Genomic DNA, 19678 nt, shown 5'->3' on the forward strand with positions numbered 1-19678 from the left:
TTTTGAAGTCTCAACCAACACATACAGAGTCACCATCATATCAAACCCGGACAAGTTGGACAAATCTGTGTCCAGTCCAGTGGAGCAGCCAACCCAGCTGGCTATAAGGTTGACACGAGTCCAGGATGGCACTTCTAAACATCGCTAAATAAACATTTACAAATCCTCTCTCGTGTTCATGCTTATGTCACACAACACTGATAGGTTGACAATTTAAAATTAAATTGGGCTTGTCTTGAGCAAAAACTTAGCTCATCAGGGATGAAACGTCAGAAAACATAATTGTGGAGGAGCTAGCTAAAAACCAAAGCTCCTGAGCTCCTCACCTTACTTGTTAGGCTGTCCTGTACAATCTCTGACCTCCTCTGAACCTTTAACAGATGTTCCTCCCTTTCTTCAGCTTTGATCTTCTCATTGCTGAGGAGTTCTTGCTGCCGCTTCAATTCCTTTTCTGTTTCAAGAAGCTGGAGTAAAAACAGAAAGAGATTTCACATATCCAAACTCAGATGTTAGCTGAATCTACTTCTAACACACCAGACCATTCAATATTTCATACGAGTCAAAGTACTTAACAGAAACAGAAGTTGCTTTAGTTTAAAAAGTTGCAGATTTTGTCTTTGAACATTTCTCCTAAATAAAACCTACCAACTTAGAATACTGATAAATCCTCAGTATTCCGTGTCAAGTATACAAAGTATGCTACAAACACGCTTTGACTTATTTTCTGCAATCCCTGTTTCAGAGATAAGGAACACAAAGCAGAGATGTAACATGAGTGGGGTTCACGTTGAGAACCATCTAGAAAATAAATTCTAGACCTAACATGGAACAACTTTCGGTCAGACAGTTGCCAAAAATGCTTTTAAATTACCTTTGATTATATTCTTTCACTAGACTTCCAAATTTCAAATGAAGTTTAAGCTTTACAGAAAGGCAACAGATAACACTAAAACAGGTGAATTGGAAAATAGTGGTAGCACGCGTAAGAAGATTCCCTGCCTACCACGGATTTCAATCAACTACAGATCACCGAGGTGATTTCCCTGTCTGAACAAAGACTGCTGCTCGATGGACACCACCCAACCACTCCAATTGTCATCTTCATCGTTACAAAGTCAGAGTGGCTGAGGGCAGAAGGGAGCTCTAGAGATCATCTCGTCCAGCTCCCCTGCTCAGGCAGGGTTGCCTACAGCGTGTTGCAGAGGCCCTCATCCAGGCAGCTGTTGGATGTCTCCATAGGACACTCCGCAGCCAGCCTGGGCAACCTGTTCCAGGGCTCCGTTACGAAGCTGCTCTTTATCCAGAAGCAAAACAGAGATACGCAGAGAACTGCTCTGTTTCAGTGTCAGCTTTGGAACTCCAAAACGCACCACCAAATTCACAGAAATGCCCATTAAGCATTTGGGTAGCTGCATCCATGTTTTCTGGTTCTTCATGCCTTCCTAAATAAAGAGGTCTCAGATTTTTTGAAAGAATGCATCTTTGCATAGGTCCTTAATACAATTCCCCAAGACAGAAATTAAAGCACACCGGTATCTGCAGTTTGTACATGTAACAGTAATACTGGCAAGATAGCTGTTTTGAAAAACAGCTTCGAGATTCAGCCAGCCTTCTCTCCTAAACATTTATCATCGTTCTACTTTAATCAAAAGCTAAAGCACCTTATCAACACTCTTCTGTAGGTTAACCTCCAGTTTGTTCTTCTCTGCTCGAACAGCTTCCAGCATTTCCTCAAACTCATCTCTCTCCCATGCTAACACAGCACATCTTTTCTCTAGTTGTTGAAGTTCATCGTCTTTGTTTTCACTTTCAGTCTTCTCTTTTAGTTCTCCCAGCAGCTGTTGCCTTTCCTTAGTTACCAAACTTAAGTCCTCACTCAACGCGTTTATCTACAAAAGTAGAAAAAACGATAAATAGCATGTGTTGATTTTGTATTAACAGGATGGCACGGTCTACTAGCAAAAACTCATCTAGCAGACCTGCAAAACAGTACAAATTAAAATAGGTAGGTAGCTGTTATTCCCGGCAGTCCTTCAGGGGACATTCTCTAAATCAGCTTTAAGAGTTGCTTTTGTTAGCGTACTTGCCTTCTCTTTCAGTTTCTTTATTTCTTCAGTTAGTTCTTCTTCAGTCTTTTGCTGTTTCTCTTCTCCTTCTGCTATCAAGTTCTTCTGAATATCAGATTGCTCTTTATGATGCTTTAGTTCTTCCTGCAGACTTTCCATTTCTGTCAGAACTTCTGACAACTGCAGAACAAAGCGTGACACGGCTGATCACCCACTATGTCTTTCTTCAATTTTACTTACAAGTCTTGGGGCAACTGTCACCAGTTAAGGGAATGTTTTGTCAAGTTGTGCTGTAGCAAGATCTACAACTCTGAAGATTTCATCTTAGTTAACTGATTCTAGGTTTTGGAACAGTTAGGATCTCTGGTCTCTTACGTATGGATAGACTATCTGAAGTTTGCTCAAATTCATGAGAGCTTTTAATTCTTATGAAAGGCTCTGCAAATCTCTTAGGAAAGATTTACCAGACTTCCTTTTACCTACTTACTAGCTCCATTTTTGTTGACCGCACCTCAGGTTAAGTTTGTCTGGAATACTGTGTCAACAGAAACACATTTTCAGGCAAATACTTGGAACCTTGAAGTGCTACTCTGCCCCAAGAACAAGACATCAGGAAGGAGAAATACATTAGGTCATTTCTTTTCCAGGTTTAGATTTCTCTTGTTCCATTTATCCCGGACTGAAATGGTAGGAGACTTTAGCCCTTTGATTTCTGTAAACTCGTATTACCTTTACTGCTCAGTGCTAAACGCAAAGCTACCAGAGATGAAAAATGTCACAGAAACTTGTGCAGTGTTTGTCCGTCAGGCAGCAAACAACTGTTGCGAAACCCAGAGCGGCACGGTGACCAAAGGGGTGGTGAAGTAAAATTAAGAAACAAGTTCCAAGATCCAGATTGGATGAGTAACCTACATTTAGTTTACTGCTTCTGAGAACAAATGAAGAAAGGAAGAGATACTGAACAGGCTTCACGACTCAAGGAACATAGTAGCATAACGTGTCTTTCAAACAAAGATTACAAGATTTAAATACATACTCTCTTCTTGCTTTCCTGACAGTTAGCCTCTAACTGGTCTCTCTCTGCTTTAGAGACCTCTACCATTTGCTGCAGTTCTTCTTTCTCCTGATTAAGTACAGCAATTTTCTCAGGCTCCTGACAGACGTGCTCATTCATTATTCTTTCAGCCTGTTCTTTTTCTGCAAGTAGCGTGTCGTACTCAGAAGAGACACGAGTCAGGTTTTCAGTTACTTCAGCGAGCTGAAAGAACAAATACCTGTTATTAATACTGCTGATCATTTCCAGCACAGGTGGAAATAATTCGTTAGTTTGGAAAAAACATTACCATGCTATTTTTTTGTGTCCCAGTAATCAGGCTGATATAAGAAAAGTGCTACTGGATCACATTTCACAAGCATTATCTATCTACACGCGTTCTTATAACGGGATCATTTTACAGAAGACATGCCTGTTAGTTTACTAAAGTAGAAAGCAAAGGATGACAACAATTTTGCTTAAAAGTTAGAAGCACTGAAGTTTGATTATCTCACTGGCAGAAGCGTGTAAAAATTTACAATCCACTATAATTCTACAAAAACAACTCCATTACTGTATCTGCAGCAGACAGGCTTGATTCTAACAAGCATTCATGTTTGTTTTTTTAAAGACCCAGTAGCTTCAGATATGAAAGCAAGTAGACACTAAGTTTATAAACAGCTTGTTCTTTAACTTGCTGCACTAAACTGCCATTTAGTTGCTTAAGTATCTGCAGAGTCACATAGCTGAAAGACAGCATGCTATTAGAGAAATGTTAAAAAAATTAAGACTTAAAATAAATTGAAGTCAAATAGCAGCATTGATGTCTAACGTTCTACCCTTCAGTACTAATGCATGTTTTGTTATAAAGGGTTGTAGCTTACAGGTCAAATTGCAATTCGGTCGTCTTTTCACTGCCTCCATTTTTATGGCTTTCTTTTGAAAAGCAACACAGGAAAAAAAGGGAAAAGCTTTTAATTAAGTTTTATTACTACATTTATTGAACCCTTTCGACCTGAAGTCTGCAGAGGCCATGGGCTGCCCAACCTTGATAGAAATCTTATTTAATTTGCAGAACTACATCTGACCTTCTGCTTCAGCTCAGTTGTTTCCTTCAACGCCTCTTGCACTTTCAGGAGTTGACCTTCTTTCTCTGAACTACTTTCTTAAATACAAAAAAAATTGATTCCTCCTTCTACAGCATTTCTAGTATTAAACTGCTGTAATTAAAACAGGAAAAAAAAATACTGAACGACCTTTGGCCTTTCTGTCGCCTGTTTTAAACTTTAACTTTTTAAGCAATCTCTTCTGCAACTAGCTACATTTTATTTAGAAAATGTCTGGGAGGAAGAAGCCAAATAAGAGAGGATCTCTTCGCTTATTTTTATGCATCCACTCAAAAAAAAAAAAACCAACCGTGCAAATACTGAATTAATGACTGCTGACTTACTGGGTTTGGCAGCTGAAATACTTACCTCAGGCTAAAGTCCAGTCTCATGTATTACAGGTTGTCCTGCTAAAGAAATTGCAACTGCACAAGAAAATATTCTCAGCACCCTTCCTTGCAAGTTGTTGTACCCAAGCATAAAGACATGGGATCAGCTTTCTGCTCTGTGCTTGGAGCTCAGCTGCCATTTACAACCACTTGCTAGACTTCTTCTCACTGGGACCTGAGTGTTACAAACCATAAAGCTTATGGCAACTCGGCTCTTCTTCCCTTTGTCATCTAATGCCACCACTCAGGTCGGCAGCTCTGGAACACACTAGATAAGCACAGGTTTATTAGCGTACATCAGCAGATGCTGACCTCTCTGTAGAGCATCAAGCTGGGAAGGCTTGGATCAGACAGTACACCTTTGTCACACGCTTTCTGCCAAAGGTGTAGAAATTTAAGGGCAAGCAGCAGAGACTGCAGGGACGTTAACCAGGCTTATTTTCACACTTGTTCAAAGCATTTTCCAATACAAGTTTTGAATGATGATATATCACCTCACCTGTCTTTCAAGGTCACTGATGGTTTTCCTTAGCGTCTCCTCAACACTCAGCATCTGAGACTCTTTTTCAGAAAGGCTTTTCTCCAACTTCTTAACAGTTTCCTGGGACTGCTTCAAAGAACTCTGTGCGTTTCTCAGTTCGTCATGCGCTAAAATGTTCTTTAGAATAAAAGGAAGAAAATCCACAAGAGAGAAGCTTGAGGTATTTTGCCACATTACTAAGGACTCCTTGAATAAAAACAAACAGCTCCACAAAAAACTCCACTCTCCTAATCCCCTATGTATTTCAATATTGTTTATAACCGTTCTTATATTCTTGCCCCTTAACATGTACGGTCCACTTCAATAAAGACAGAATTCCTACCATGGAAACAGTGTCCTTGATATCTTCACTGAGCTGGTCTTTCTCAGCTTGGAGAGACTCCTCTCTTTGTTTCAGGTCATCTCTTTCCTGAGTGAGAGCTTTTATTTCTTCCCGACATCCACGAAGCTCTTGAAGAACTGCCTGTAACTCTGAATCCTTGGCCTCCAATCTCGATTCCATAATCTTCTCTTGCTCTTTTAATTGTTCCATTTCATTTAGCTTCTGCTGAGTCTGAATAAGATCCTCTCTGACACCAAGAAGATGCTCGTGCTCTGCTGTCTTTTTTTCCAATTCTTTCATTTTGTTAGAGAGCTTTGGTTTGTAAAGGGAAAGACCAGACGCTTTCATTGTCTTGCGAAACAGCACGTTACATACATGTTTTCACAGACTCACGTTAACTTAGAAATGATAGCATCCTCTCACTCTTCAGCAAAAGAACAGAAGTTTCCCTGTTTCACTTTAAGCCTCCACTTACATTCTGGCCCACGTTAAATAAGCATCTGTTTCTGGAAACCTTCTGATGGTTTCTCCCTAGCAGGAAAAGCCTTGCTAAAACACAACACACATGACACTGTAGCCTAGCTTAGGAAGCAATCAAATCTGTAGCTGATTATGACAGCCATAGCACTACCAAAAGGCTCGTCAGAAATACACGCAGCTTTAGTTTCCTTTTGTTCTAAAGGATGTTCCTCCCCCCCACCTTTATATTCCCCAATTAATGCAGTGGTTTTCTCTGGTTTGAAAGATCTGCCCTTTTGTTTCTTTTAAAGCAAAATCCTAAACGGTTCCCTGAGGAGAAACCTTTGTTTCTACGATTTCAGAGAGTCGTAGCTAGATATTCAAAATATATTTTCATAATAAATAACACTTGAATAATAAACTTAAATACGATTTGCACTATAAATAAACTTAAGAATGGGAAAAGAAGAATTAGAACTAGAGAACAGAAGAACACAGCCTGCTGTACACTATATGTTTCTTTCCCCATGAAGGACCATTTTGATGCATAAGCCTGTGACTGCACATCTGGCAAAGAACAATATCCACTAACACTACAAGAATTTCAGCTGCAATGTTATTTATACATTCAAGATCACTTCTCCAAGTGATTTTAATACTACGGAGGAACTCTTTGCATCTTACATGTCTAAAGGATCAAGATGACACTGACCTCCGATTTCACATCGTCCAAGGCTGTTTCAGACTCTTCTGCTTCTTTAGATAGATGTTCTATTTGGAGTTTCATTTGTTCGCTGTTCTCCGACGCAGCTACGTATTTTAGTTCTAGTTCTTCATGCAGCTGTTTAAGTGCTACATATTCCTCATCGCAGTTCTCATACTTAAGCTGTGCATCTGCTAGGTCTTCTTTCAGTTTTCCAATTTCTTCAGTCATACACTTCAGTTTAACTTCATTATCAGCTGCCTCAGAGAGCAGCTTTTCTCTATCCAGTTCTAGTAAGCGTAGCTCCTCACATTTTTCGAGAGTCTACGAACAAAAGAAAACATCAACAGCATTTTCTAAGTCAGTATTTATCACAACTATATAATGAGAAAACCAAAACGTGTCTATATGCAGGCTTTCGAAACAAACATAGGCAAAACACAGAGCACAGTATGGTGCTAGACTTCAGACTCTCCCCCAACAAAATAAAACCCAAACAAATCTTTGAACAATAGGGATGATGGTAAGCCCCATTGGGTTCAAAAAGACAAACTAATTATTTTTTTTAGATATTTAAAACTTTATTTTTTTAATATATCTGAGCTAGGAATGGATTAATACTCCTAGCTATAGCAAGGCAAATAAGCAAGCTTTGTACTAGAAATTTACATTAGTTATTAGAAATTTACATTAATTAGTTATAGCAGACTTTATGACTCAGCATGTGATCTTTGATTTTTTTCTTGAATGCAAATATCAGATACCTGAGGGAAAGCACCTTAATGGCTTTTTTTTTTTTTTTTTTGAAGAATGTCATGTTATTTGATTCAAGACTACTTTTGTCTTTAAGAGGCCTATTAGATTCTAATGTGTGATATTCTAATGTGTAACTCGGGAAGCACAATATTAAGAACACGTAAGGAAGCCCAGCTCCAGAAAAATTTAATTTTCTCCAGATTTTTTTTTGTTTAGCTCTCTCTGCTGCATCTCAACACTACTTGGTAGAGACTGAAATTCTGGTAGCTCGTTTACTTGTTTTTGTAGGAGTGCATTCTCTTCCGATGCTTTTTCTAGCTCCGCTTTTATATCAGATGCCTTTTTTTCCAGCTCCACAACAGAAAGCAAATCTAGAAAAATGAACAATTTTTGGTTAGAAAGTGTGAGGGTAGAAAAGCAGGTTTTAAACTAAGCAGAAGAGGCATAATGCACCCTGAATGTCATAGACATTAAAGTCTAGAAAACATTAGAGCCAAAATCTTCCCTACCACCCACCTCAGTGGGGAAAGGGAGAAGGGGCAAGGGATGGGAAGAGAGCACCAACTCAAACCGAACAGTACCTTTTGGAACTTTACCCTCCATCAGTGCAGTTAACCTTGTGTTTTCTTGAAATACAGACTGCAATTCTTTCTGCAAGTCAGCTTCCATCTTTTTGTAGCTGGCTTTTCCTGCTTCTATTTGACTTTGATAGAGTTGCACATCCTTTTGCATTTGCTTGTAATTACTTGAGAGTTCATTCTTCAGGAAGACAAAACAACGTGCAGTTCACACACAAAATCCAAGCCTACTTGCTTAACAGTTAAACATTGCATCCCATCACATTTCCTGTTGTTGCCCTGAACAACTTGGATCATGATCAATACAACAGAAGTCGCAGTTAAAGAACTTAATTCCTGTTAGAGTGCTAACCAAAACGTACCTTACATTAGAGGCTGAACCATAACCGCTTTCCCCATTTCATTTTTACTCCGTCAAAGCTCAAAGCACGGTCCACCCCACTTTCCTGCATTCATCTCACTGGTTTATTCCCCGGGAAAAATCAGACTTGGAGTCTTCTCTCCCAGGAACTCCCCAAACACTATTGCTTTATTCTCTCCATACTGATAGACTGCACACTTACTCCTGCACAACAAGCCTCTAGAATCTTTTCATCTTTCTCCTAAGACCTTTTTTCCACGAGTTCCAGAGTGAAAACATCACTTGGAGCACGAGTCACTAGCCAAATCTTGTATTTACTGATTGGAAGACAACAGTACCTCAACCGTATTTGGTACAGCAACAAAAGTGGTTTAACAAATACTTGCCATTTTCTCCTTCAGCTCCAAATTCTCAGTTCTGAGAAAAGAAGACTCTTTTTTGGCATCCAAGGCTATAGCTTCACTATCTAAGAGGGATTTGGTCAACTGTTGAACTTCCTCAAGTAGTTTACCGAAATCTCTCTGAAAGAGAGGAAAAATAATTAAAAAGCTAAAACAGGCCATAACAAAGCAAACTTGATCATTATAATACAGCTAAAGTACAGAAGAGACTTTGCGAACATGGTTCATTATCTGAGCTCTGTCCTTCTGCTGTTCCTTTTAGATGGAGTGAAGTGCAACCTTCCCCATAGCTTTACTTCACCAGAGCATTGCTGTATAAAATAAGCTTCTTGCAGGAGAACTGTTGATGTAGCCAGTGTTTTAAGCTTCAAAAAATAGCTAATTCGCTTGACAGCGGATTTCAACTAAACTAAAGCTATAATTATATTTAACCCATACCCAACAAAGTATCATCCAACATAGCCTCGCAACCCCAGAAGAAAACTCACATTTACAGCTGAAACAGATGCGTCCTTTTTTTCCACTCCTGCTTTCTGCAATTCTTCCACACGATTCTGTAACGTCTTTATTTTGTTCTCTTTCTCTTTCAGCTGTTCCAATTTGGAGCTTATTTCTGCCTAAAAGTTACAGGAGAAAAGGGAAAAGAAAAAACACAAGGGAAAACCTAGTTCCATTTTTTTTTCTTCAGGTAGAAATCTAACAGAAAACTTAGTAACGCTTATTATGTAAGATTGAGTTTATAAATATCCCCTTTACAACTGGTAAGACTAACCAGAGCCCTGCGAGTCTATACTCTTATCTACTATGGACAGTCTAATCAACATAAACCAATGTTCCATAGAAGTCTTACTGCATGCAAGCTTGAGACAGACTCACCTCAAGTTCTACATTGTGCGCTTCCACATTTGAAACTACATTCTTTAGGCTGGTAACTTCATGCATTAGTTCTGTCTGTGGAGCAAATTGAAGCAAAATTGCAGAGGAGGTTAGAAAGCGACCACAACCAATGGTATTAGCTGCCATCGCCACGAAAATAAGCAAGGTCTACCTTATGTTTTCTTTTCTGTTAGTTAGCAAACCATATACATGTATATGTATTTAAACAGGTACAAAGCAAGCTGCTACGCCCTTTCAAACTGATAGATAAGATGCAAAGCTCCATTTCGGCTTCCCAGCAAACTGAAAGAATTCAAGTCCAACTTAATTTTAAACAGCTCAAGAAGTGAAAGCAATGTGATCAAAGCCATTTCATGCACAAATCTGTAAGGTATGAAACTTCAGATTGGTCACATTAAGCAGCGTTTTACAACAGTGCAGCTATCTAATGCAATCTATTCAGTGACAAGAATTCGGAAGTGTCAGAGCTGAGGTGAAGTAAGCAAGCCAGAAACACGTTCAAGTTGCATCCTCTGAAAGGAGGCACAAGTAGAAGACTACAGAGAAAAGCTACAAGCATAGGGAGGAGGAAACCTAACCTGTAATTTTCAGGTCAGAGGAGAGCTGTAGAAATAGTATCAAACTACCTGTTAAAAGTCACTTCCTGTCATTATTCACAGCAGAGTTTACCTCTGTGCGTCTGCCGGCTGAAATTGATGATTTCAGCCAAATCTGCTCAGCAAAGGAGGTGACCTGTCACTTGTGCTGTAATTACTTTGCTACACAGGTGTCAAATGCTTACATTTTAGTGAGTATCTTCTGATACGGATCTGAAGGTATGATTTATTCAAAAAGCAGTTCTTGCAACTTAAGGTACTTTAGACTATTTGTCATTAGACACACAGGGACAATTTTTCAGGGACAATTGTAACAGGATTTGTTCAATGTTGGCTTCAGAATATACCTATACATTTTTGTGGGGAACACAAATAATAGGTGAGGCTGTTAAATTGTAACCTGAAACAGGGCGAAAGGATGCAACTTCAGTTCAACCTTAGCATCATGGTAAGAGGATATGAAACAGCCTAGGGCGTGCAACCAGTCTGCAGCCAACACAGCAAAGAATCAGCTCCTTCTGGAAAAGGTATTAGGTAAGATGTTGCAGGAAGAACGGCCGAAGACATGACAGACACCAGTAGGGTCAGATCATGCTCCATTTTATTACCCGAATAGCCTGACTTTTCTAGGGAACTTAAACGGGAGGAGAGTGTCTCACTCAAGATTATTGGTCAAAAGCACTCAGACAAACAGCTACAAGAAAACAACCCCACCTGCAAGAGAACAACCCCCTTGTGATTAGCAGTCACGTAGACCTTGTCCTTGAAGCCAGCTACTGGCACCAATATTTGTCTGAATTCCTCAACTGGGCAGTGTGGGAACACTGTCATGGGGACTTGGTTTGCTCAGCTGCAGCAAGCCGTGGGATCTTTGCTGTTCCAAAAATCCCTCAACAGTAAGAAATGGAATAAAGTACACCCATGTCTCAATACCTCAAATGTCTCTTCTCCTTCCGTAACTTAGTTGACAGACTAGCCCTTGGGCAACTAGAACGTAATGCCTAAATAGAAGTATGTATTACTTGTAACAGAATTAGAGCATAGAAAGAAAACAGACATTTGGACAAAAAAAGATATGTCCACAAAAAGCACGAGGAGGTGAAACGAACTGGAAGTCTGCATGTCCTATGTCATATTATCCACTAGACAGAATGTTCTGACTTTGTGGCACAAAACAGCTTTTATTTTTTCCTTTTACAGACATCATCATTCGCACTATGACTGAGTTAAACAATGTTTAAGGTTAATGCTGACATAGCTCTGATCTTTGTAACTCACTGAACTGTCCTATACAAGAAACGAGTATGCTTATTAAGCCATACTTCACTAACTTCAAAGTACTCCATAGCCTATTTAGTAACAGCGCGTTTATTACACATTGGAAAGGGAGAACCTCTTGCAGAAATCTAGACCATTCGTGTATTACATATACATGCGCACAAAAAATATAGTGTGGATGCACACAAATATATACATGTGTGTAACTAGACTTCCTCTAGTTAAAATTCAAAAATGAAATACGAATTTAAATAACATTCAAAGTTTAAATACGAGTTTTACGCTAAGCGCATTTCAAATCCTGGATTCTTTCATTCTGCTGTTGAGCGCAACTTAGCACCACCTGTGAATAAACATCCAAGTAGATGTATACTGACTTAACTCTTCCAAAAAATTGAGTATACAGAATTCTTATCTGTATTCCAGTGCACCTTACCTCATGCTCTTTTTGTGTTTGCTTTTCCAGCGTTTCAAATTCTTCTATTTCCATCTTTTCCTTCAGTTTCTCCTTCATTTCATTTATTTCTAATTTCAGCTGTTCATTTTCTAATACGAGTTTATTGAAGTTATCTTGTAGGACATTGACTTCACTTAAAGCAAGGTCCTAAAAAGAGACAACAAACTTGAGGAGAGGTTATTGGGATTTTGGTCTTATTTTTAAGACAGTAATGGACAGGCTTACCTTTTCTAGTGTTGAAACGTCACAGCGTTGCGTAGATTCTTCAAAGAATTTCAGAGTCTAGAAAGAGAATCACTTCTAGTTAACTGATGTACAAGCCGAAGCAAATTTATTATATTCCTTGTTGCTTGTCTTTTCACTGCTAGTCCTGTTTAAATACCAAAGCTCACTAGCCCATTCTCCACAAAAACATCCCACAACTCCAAACAGATCGTCGATGCCCTGAAGAAGGGTAAGGCTGACCTTACTGAGAAGCATGGAATGTGTAGACACCATGTAAGGCCAACTGAAGAGATTATGAAGTTACCCAGTTCATGTGAGGTCCAGGAGTCCACTCTGTATCCGAAATTTGATCAGGAAGAGTTAAACATTGGTTGTCATTTTCAGAACTCTCAGAAAATGTAGCTGAAAAGGAAGATGCGTTAGAAATAGAGTGAGAGTACATTTTAAACTAGACATCAAGAGTTCTGTCAAAGATTTCATCACATCCGAAATAATCATTCAATGGCAGTGATGTAGCACAGTGAGTAACATTTCTGAATCTATACATTTAGATTTATAAGCAAGGGATTATTCCTCATTTTCAGGTCTTCATTTCAAAGCTGCCTTGCAGAATTTTCGTGTTCTCCTTCCGCCCCACAAAGATACTTACAACCCTCTCCATCTGGTAGGAAAGACAGGGACGCTTTCATTTTTTTTGTTTCAGTCAATTCCGTTTTTTCAAAGTCTTCAAAATAATTCACATTCTTCTGGTTTATTTTACCAGGAGCCCATGTAACTCTTCTTCTTTTCTTGGCCTTAAAAAAAAATATTCATTTTAAAATTTTATTTATAGAAAATGGTGATCTAAGCACTACGTAGAGAGTAGATGTTGCATAAGTTACTGCTACAACATTCCTGCGGGCTAACCTACAGTATCTTCGGCTTTGCAGTTTCTTCAAAACTGAACTACAGCACGATTATTTGTAAGCAAAAGTCTTGTTCAAAATTGAATGAACGCTTACTCACAAGTTATTTACGAGGTTATTCCTTAAAAGTGTGAAAATTGAGCACAAACACTTACAATTGGTCTGGGCATATTGAAAGCGAAATCTCAGGACTGCATAACTCAAACTTATTCTTCATTTTCACAACGACTCTATGTAAGATTTAACAAGATCTGTAACAGCTGCTCTTACTTTAATATCCTGTTTTGCTGAAAACGAGGCAGAAGTCACCAGCATCTCAGTTAAGTTTCGTATCCTATCCTCCTGCACTTTCTGAAGAGAATTTTTTTCTTCCAGCAACTGGGCCAATTGATCTTTTTCCACCGCGTGAAGTTGAGTCTTCAGAGACACCTTCCATAAAAAGATCAATCATATTGACATAAAGAGTACAAACTACTGGTACGAGAGATAAGGTATTATTAGTAATCAAAAATGACACCACGTACATATATTCTTCTAAGCCTGGAAGAGCTGTCTCTAGTCTTTAAGAAAGCAACTGACAATTTAGTCCACAATTTACCCATAGACTTAGTATTTGAAGTCTGTATGTGCAAGTATTTAGAAAAGCAAAACAATATAGCTACAGACTTCTCTAGGAATTTAAAAAATAGAGACAGAGAAAGCATGCTTTCAAATATAACAGTTTAAGCTCACCTTTCTACAGAGCCTGAAGCTCTTTCATAGCTATGATTTAATTGTCACATAACAATATGCTTCTCTGATCCAAGCAATGTCTCAAAATTTGGGGTACTGATCATTTATTCTGTTGTAAAGCAACTGCATTGCAGTAACTAGCTATTTGACAGCTTAGTTATCTTGCGATAATTAAGTATTTAGAGATGAATACACGCAATTTTCTAAGAACCTCTTCTGGACTCAACAGAAGTACTTTCCTGACTACGTAATGTTATAACAGAACAAGCATACCACTAGGTGGAAATCTATACTTCAAATTCATTTTTTAAAGCCAAATTTTTCCTTAATCTTTTTCTATAACTCTTCCTGCTCCCCCCCAAAAAAGATTGCTTTGATTTAAATCATCGAAAGATGCATCACGTCTAAGTTACCATTTTCCCATGCTTTACATATTATGATGCATTCTCTTACAACACCTGCAGGATTCTCATCAACACTGTATTGGCTATTTTGTTTGTTGTTTGTTTGTTTTGAGCAAGATGAATGAGACTACACTGTATGGTGGGAAGTCTCAAGTCATCCACTTTTAAAACATATCTTCAACATATACACGACAGACTTTGCCACTGATCTTACATAGCTGCATCTTAGGCTGAACATCAGTTAGGAAGGAGGAAATAATCCATTTGGAACCTTAAATTATAATACAGGAGGTTACTGAGCGTCAGTCAATTATTGCTTTCATTTGTAGCACTATTGAAGTGTACTATGAGGCACGATAAGTTTCTTAAACTCTCTCACCTACAAAAACATTCGTCAGTCAGTTGGCCTCACTTAGCGTTAGCTTTCACCCAGATACACTGGTCATTATCAATTGCTTTACCTTTCGCTTTGTTTTCAATTTGTATTCTCTGAATATAAGCAACAATTACCAGCTTAAAGGGTTTCCCCACCCCTCCAGATTTAACTGGTCTTGGTTTAAAACAGTTTCCAAAGAGCTACCACTGTAAATATACAAAAGTACGTGTGCGTGTATATATATACACACACACACACTATATATGCACACAGGCACATATAAACTATAAATTTTACTGTATTTATTACATACTTCCTCCAGCTGCTTTTTCAAATCCAGAATTTCTTTGCGATATCTCTTCAGGAGGGCATCATCATTAAGAACTTCATTGACTTTTGGAGTATTCTTCATTCCTTTGGCTGTATTGGCAAACTGGAAGAGCAACCATCATCTCTCACGGACAACGGTTAAAGAACAAATGCATCAAGAGACGTATTTTCTCTCTTATTTCCCAACAGAGTTAAGGGAACAGTTGAATGACAGAAAAGTGTGCTTAAACAAAACCACACCTAATTAGTTTTCAATATAAAGATCTAGAGAGCACCAAAGGGAAGACAATCCTGCCTAGAGTTCATCACTAGTTCATTTACCCTCTCTTCTTGTAGAAGCTGTCTAAAACGTTGTCAAACTGCCAAAAAGCTCTAGCTAGCCAAACTAGTACAACAATGGGACCGAGAGAACACGCAGAGTACAAAATAGACACATTTCATGTCCCAAGTGCAGAGGACCTTTAGAAGGTTCCAGTGACTAAAGACCCCTGCCCGTCACGTTTTTCCCCCCACCCCAAGCCATCAATATTAAAGTCTAGAGGCAGAATGATGCTTGACAACAGGCAAGAAGGTTTACCTGAAGAGTACTGAGTGTTTCATCAAAAGAAACAGGAGTGATTGTACAAATAATAACCGTCTTAGCATTTCCTCCAAGAGAGTTCTGTAGAATTCGAGTCAGCTTGCTGTCACGGTAATTTATGAAACTGAGGGGAAAGTAAGAAAACAGATTTAAAAAGTCATTTTTCTATGAAAAAACAGTATTGTCTTAAGGTGACAGAACATTTAGGAGAGCTATATAGAATACTATTTGATGTCTAAAGAGATTTAACTTCTTAATTTATCAGTGACTTGTCCAAAAAGAGGTATGTCAACACAAGCACTTACCCAGAAGGGTCGTCACAAAGCTTTTTGATAACTTGGCCCAGAATGAACAAACTCCGATTTATATTGCAGCCTTCTTTCAGTCGGACACCTAGGTATTACACAGTATTTTATTTCTTGAAGATGTATCTAAATGTTGTTTTATTCAACCTGTCAAGGTGTTGTGTTATGTTATGCTCAGAGGGGTTCTCCAGAGTTAAATCTCCAGTACTAAAATGCACTGTGACAACGCAGCACCCAGTATCAAGTCTTTTAGAATAACCCAAATGAATCAAAGTCTATCACAAATTAGCATTAATTAAAAAAAAAAAAAAAAAAAAAAAAAAACAATAGAATCTAAGTGTACCAAACCAATCTTAGATTCAACTTTCAGGGTACTCACACCTTTTAAGAGAGGATATTAACGTGTTATTCTCAGATTATGATTTATTTTCTTTAATAAAGACATTTTTGTTCTTCATGCTGTCTTTTTAACTAAGCCTGATTGTTAACACAGTGAGCTATCTACTTACTCTTCAGCTTTATATATTTATTAATAGTCCTTAAGAGCTTCTAATGATTCCTTTACTACAGATTATTCATCTTCATTATATTAGTACAGCCTACAACCTTTGCTGGACCTGCCGGTCCAGAAAAGCCATGTAACTACACAATTGTCTGCACTTTACAACTTTTGTTATTTTCCTGAGCAGATCCTCACCTGCCAAGTGGAAGATACGTTACTTAGAAATAACAACATCACATGGATAGGAGCTTCCTTTCCATCACAGCCTCTCGCTAAACCTTAATTAACAGAAATTGTCATAAGGAGAACTTCATTCAACACTCACCTTCAGATCCTGTTTGACTAGCTCTCTCACTGCCTGCCAGATCTACCAAGTTCTGCAACATTAAACGTTTCACTGATTAGTGCTGGGGGTAATTTAATTTTAGATCCTCTTAATTCTATGAAATTCTTAGCACAGATTTAAAATATAGCTATGCTTTGGGAAGAAATAGGAAAAAAACAAACAATTGCTCTCTCATTACTGGAAGAGATACGCAACTCCACAACATTTCAAAAAAATATTTTCAAAGTGCCTAAGGAGATCAAATAAGGTCATAGGAACTCTATTGATAGAATAGAATTCCTATATAGAATTTCTCTTAATAGAAACTCTATTAATAGAAGCTTTAACGTTTGCTATTTCAGAATTATTTCACTGGGTTTGTCAGTGATCAGGAACACTCAGAGGGGAAGCTATGTTTGACAAATATGTGGACACATGCTGACAATAGTCCCTTACGCTCCTGGGGAGGACATCACACTCCTCAGTCCAGCATGTATTGTCTAGGAACTCTAACCACACCAACATTCCCTCTGCTGGGAGGATATCCTCCAGATAACGCCCCAGTAGTCTCCGTCTATACAGATGATCAGAAGCATGATTTATGTCCAAGAAGCATCTGATAGAAATTAACAACAAAACATGCTTGCAATGTCGTTCTAAAATAACATTTTTCTCACAGGCAAGCTGCAACAGTAAACTCCCTGCTTAAATGCCTACTTAACAACTTCTTAGAGTACTTCTTACCAAGTGCGACACCATCACTGCTCCATCACAGTTTGCATTTGCAAGGTCACTTCGTTCTCGGCTTTCAATTATCTAGCAGAAGCAGGCACAATAAGCTTTTGTCACTTCAAATATTTAGTAAAACAAAACAACCTTCTCATAGGAAAAGGCTTTTACCATTCTGAAGATGGTGTGAGAACGGCTGCTGTGTTCATTCATTTTTGTTTCCCCATAATGGCGACTTTCTGTCAAAAAAAAAAAAAAAAAGTATTAGAAATACTTCTGGTTCTGAAATACACGTGTAGAAATACAACCCAATAAACTGGAGATAAAAGACAAGGACAGCCTTTAAGCTCGCAAGCAGCAATTTCTGAATATTATCTCAAAGACACTCGGGATTCTAGATGTATACAATTCAATACTTTCCTAAAATATCAGCTGACACTGGTTAAACAACTTACTTTCTCCTTTCCTGATCCATTCCATAACCTCTTGTGGGGAAACAACCACCTCTTCAGTGAGGTCTTCTACAAATGTATTTCTCTTAAACAAAGCAAAAGAAAAAAAGGTAAAAACGAGTAATAAATAACTTACTGAAATTTATACTTCACTTGAATACATTAAGGTAACATTACCAAGAATTATGACTGTACTTTTAAAGGGAAGTGAGATTAGTTGAATGTATTTTTGCATTAGTTTGCCTCTTGAAAAAGAGAGGAAAATTTAGACCTATAACAGTATAACCTATATTTACATATATTTATATATAATATATTTACATATATTTATATATAATATAACCTATATTTACATATATATTTATAACCTATATAACAGTATAACCTATATTTAGACCTATAACAGTACTATAACCTGAAGAGACAAAAACCAGAGCTCCAGCAACCATCCTAAAAATTACATCGGTAAGGGAGATTCCCTCAGAATAGGTCCAGAAAGATATATCTGGAAGTGTTATAAGGCCATAATCATGGAGCTTATACGTCTCCGCTCTTCCCAGATTCTAAAAGCATTGATCCAAATAATTAAAAAACAAAAACAGTTTGTCACAAAGCTTGATATCAAGAACATAAGGATACCATTATTTTATTTTTCCCTACAGATTATTTTACTGGATAGTACCACTCTGATAACTTTTCTGCAATTACAGTAGAAGAAAATTCTATCCACTTTGTGGATGACATGCAGAGCTGCTTTAATAGCATCTTTCTATCTTTTGAAGACTTCTAACGCATTGAGCTAGGGAATCAATACCATGTTTGTAGTTCCACTAGCTAGAAAAATCCCAAGTATTCACTGTTTTAGTTAAATAAAATACACTCTCTTGGAAAACATCGAAAATGAAGTCTACATTTTATAAACATTTATAAAGATAAGTCAGCAACAGCAAGCCCAGCTTCACTCTTGCTGTTCTATTACAGAAAGTGCCCTTCTGCTGTCTTTGAATATAACAATTACAGTTTGATGAGGAGATGTTTTCACCTAGATGCTTCAAAGCTTTTTTTCCCCTCAAGCAGATGAAATTGTTATGTCTTCTTACATTAACATAATATCCACTCACATTAACATCCTCACGAATTCCTAGAGGCTTCTTTTTCCTGATATCACAAAGCAAATCCGTAATGGTTTCATTGTAGATTTCCATGTAGGAAACTCTTAACAAGAATTCTCTGTCTGGAATCTAATGATCGCAAGAGGAAATGAAAACAATATTAAGCAAATTAGATCAGACTAAACAACGAACACCTTTTAATTACAGTACTCTGAACTCAAAGCTATATGCTTGGGTATCATTCCACAGACTTCTTTCCCCTTTGCATGTGAGCGTCTACAAATGCAGATGCATTTCCTTCTGTTCCATCTCCTTCCAGCTGCATTAATGCTGTGTCACGTTTATTAAGTCATAAAAGCAAATTAATTGGTCTACAGAAGTGTGACAATAGGTCAATTCAACTCCCCTTTCCATATTTAATTCTTTTTTCTATTCTTGGCGTAGCTTGACTTCTCTCTCGGACCTACTTTGCTAGGAAAGGCCACACACCAGACTACAGCACCACAGAAAATTTAGTTACTTTTTTTTTTTTTTTAATTACTTGGCTTTAAATGCTTTTGTAGACCCTAAGGTATTCTGCACCTCAAAGGAGCAGGAACATTTCACATAACCAATATTGATAACCCGAAATACTCAAGGCAGAAGCAAATACTCTGCAAATAACGTTTCAGTTTGTACTTTCTCCTTGATGTCATTAATATTGTTAGTATTTCGTAGCTAAGTTTTAAAATAGAAAAACAAAGAAGAAAGCTGCACAT

The 19678-nt window shown here is 37.9% G+C and overlaps 1 protein-coding gene across 1 annotated transcript in view; it reads right to left on the reverse strand.

The window, feature by feature from the left end:
• The window catches only part of LOC116488849 (centromere-associated protein E-like), a 32666-nt gene that overhangs the window by 11408 nt on the left and 1580 nt on the right, over positions 1-19678 (reverse strand). The window contains exons 5-29 of the mRNA XM_032186799.1: positions 18930-19049; positions 17812-17893; positions 17528-17595; positions 17372-17443; positions 16628-16679; positions 15801-15888; positions 15493-15619; positions 14899-15018; positions 13344-13502; positions 12818-12962; positions 12473-12570; positions 12169-12225; positions 11923-12090; positions 9592-9666; positions 9210-9332; positions 8701-8835; positions 7957-8134; positions 7590-7746; positions 6629-6941; positions 5458-5769; positions 5094-5252; positions 3103-3324; positions 2088-2246; positions 1662-1889; positions 327-464 (exon numbers count right to left, since the gene is read on the reverse strand). Of these exons, the coding sequence (XP_032042690.1) occupies positions 327-464; positions 1662-1889; positions 2088-2246; positions 3103-3324; positions 5094-5252; positions 5458-5769; positions 6629-6941; positions 7590-7746; positions 7957-8134; positions 8701-8835; positions 9210-9332; positions 9592-9666; positions 11923-12090; positions 12169-12225; positions 12473-12570; positions 12818-12962; positions 13344-13502; positions 14899-15018; positions 15493-15619; positions 15801-15888; positions 16628-16679; positions 17372-17443; positions 17528-17595; positions 17812-17893; positions 18930-19049 (3555 nt within the window). The remainder of the gene's footprint in view (positions 1-326; positions 465-1661; positions 1890-2087; positions 2247-3102; positions 3325-5093; positions 5253-5457; positions 5770-6628; positions 6942-7589; positions 7747-7956; positions 8135-8700; positions 8836-9209; positions 9333-9591; positions 9667-11922; positions 12091-12168; positions 12226-12472; positions 12571-12817; positions 12963-13343; positions 13503-14898; positions 15019-15492; positions 15620-15800; positions 15889-16627; positions 16680-17371; positions 17444-17527; positions 17596-17811; positions 17894-18929; positions 19050-19678) is intronic.

The sequence above is a fragment of the Aythya fuligula genome, chromosome 4 (assembly GCF_009819795.1).
Source record: "Aythya fuligula isolate bAytFul2 chromosome 4, bAytFul2.pri, whole genome shotgun sequence".
NCBI classification, from domain to species: Eukaryota; Metazoa; Chordata; class Aves; order Anseriformes; family Anatidae; genus Aythya; species Aythya fuligula.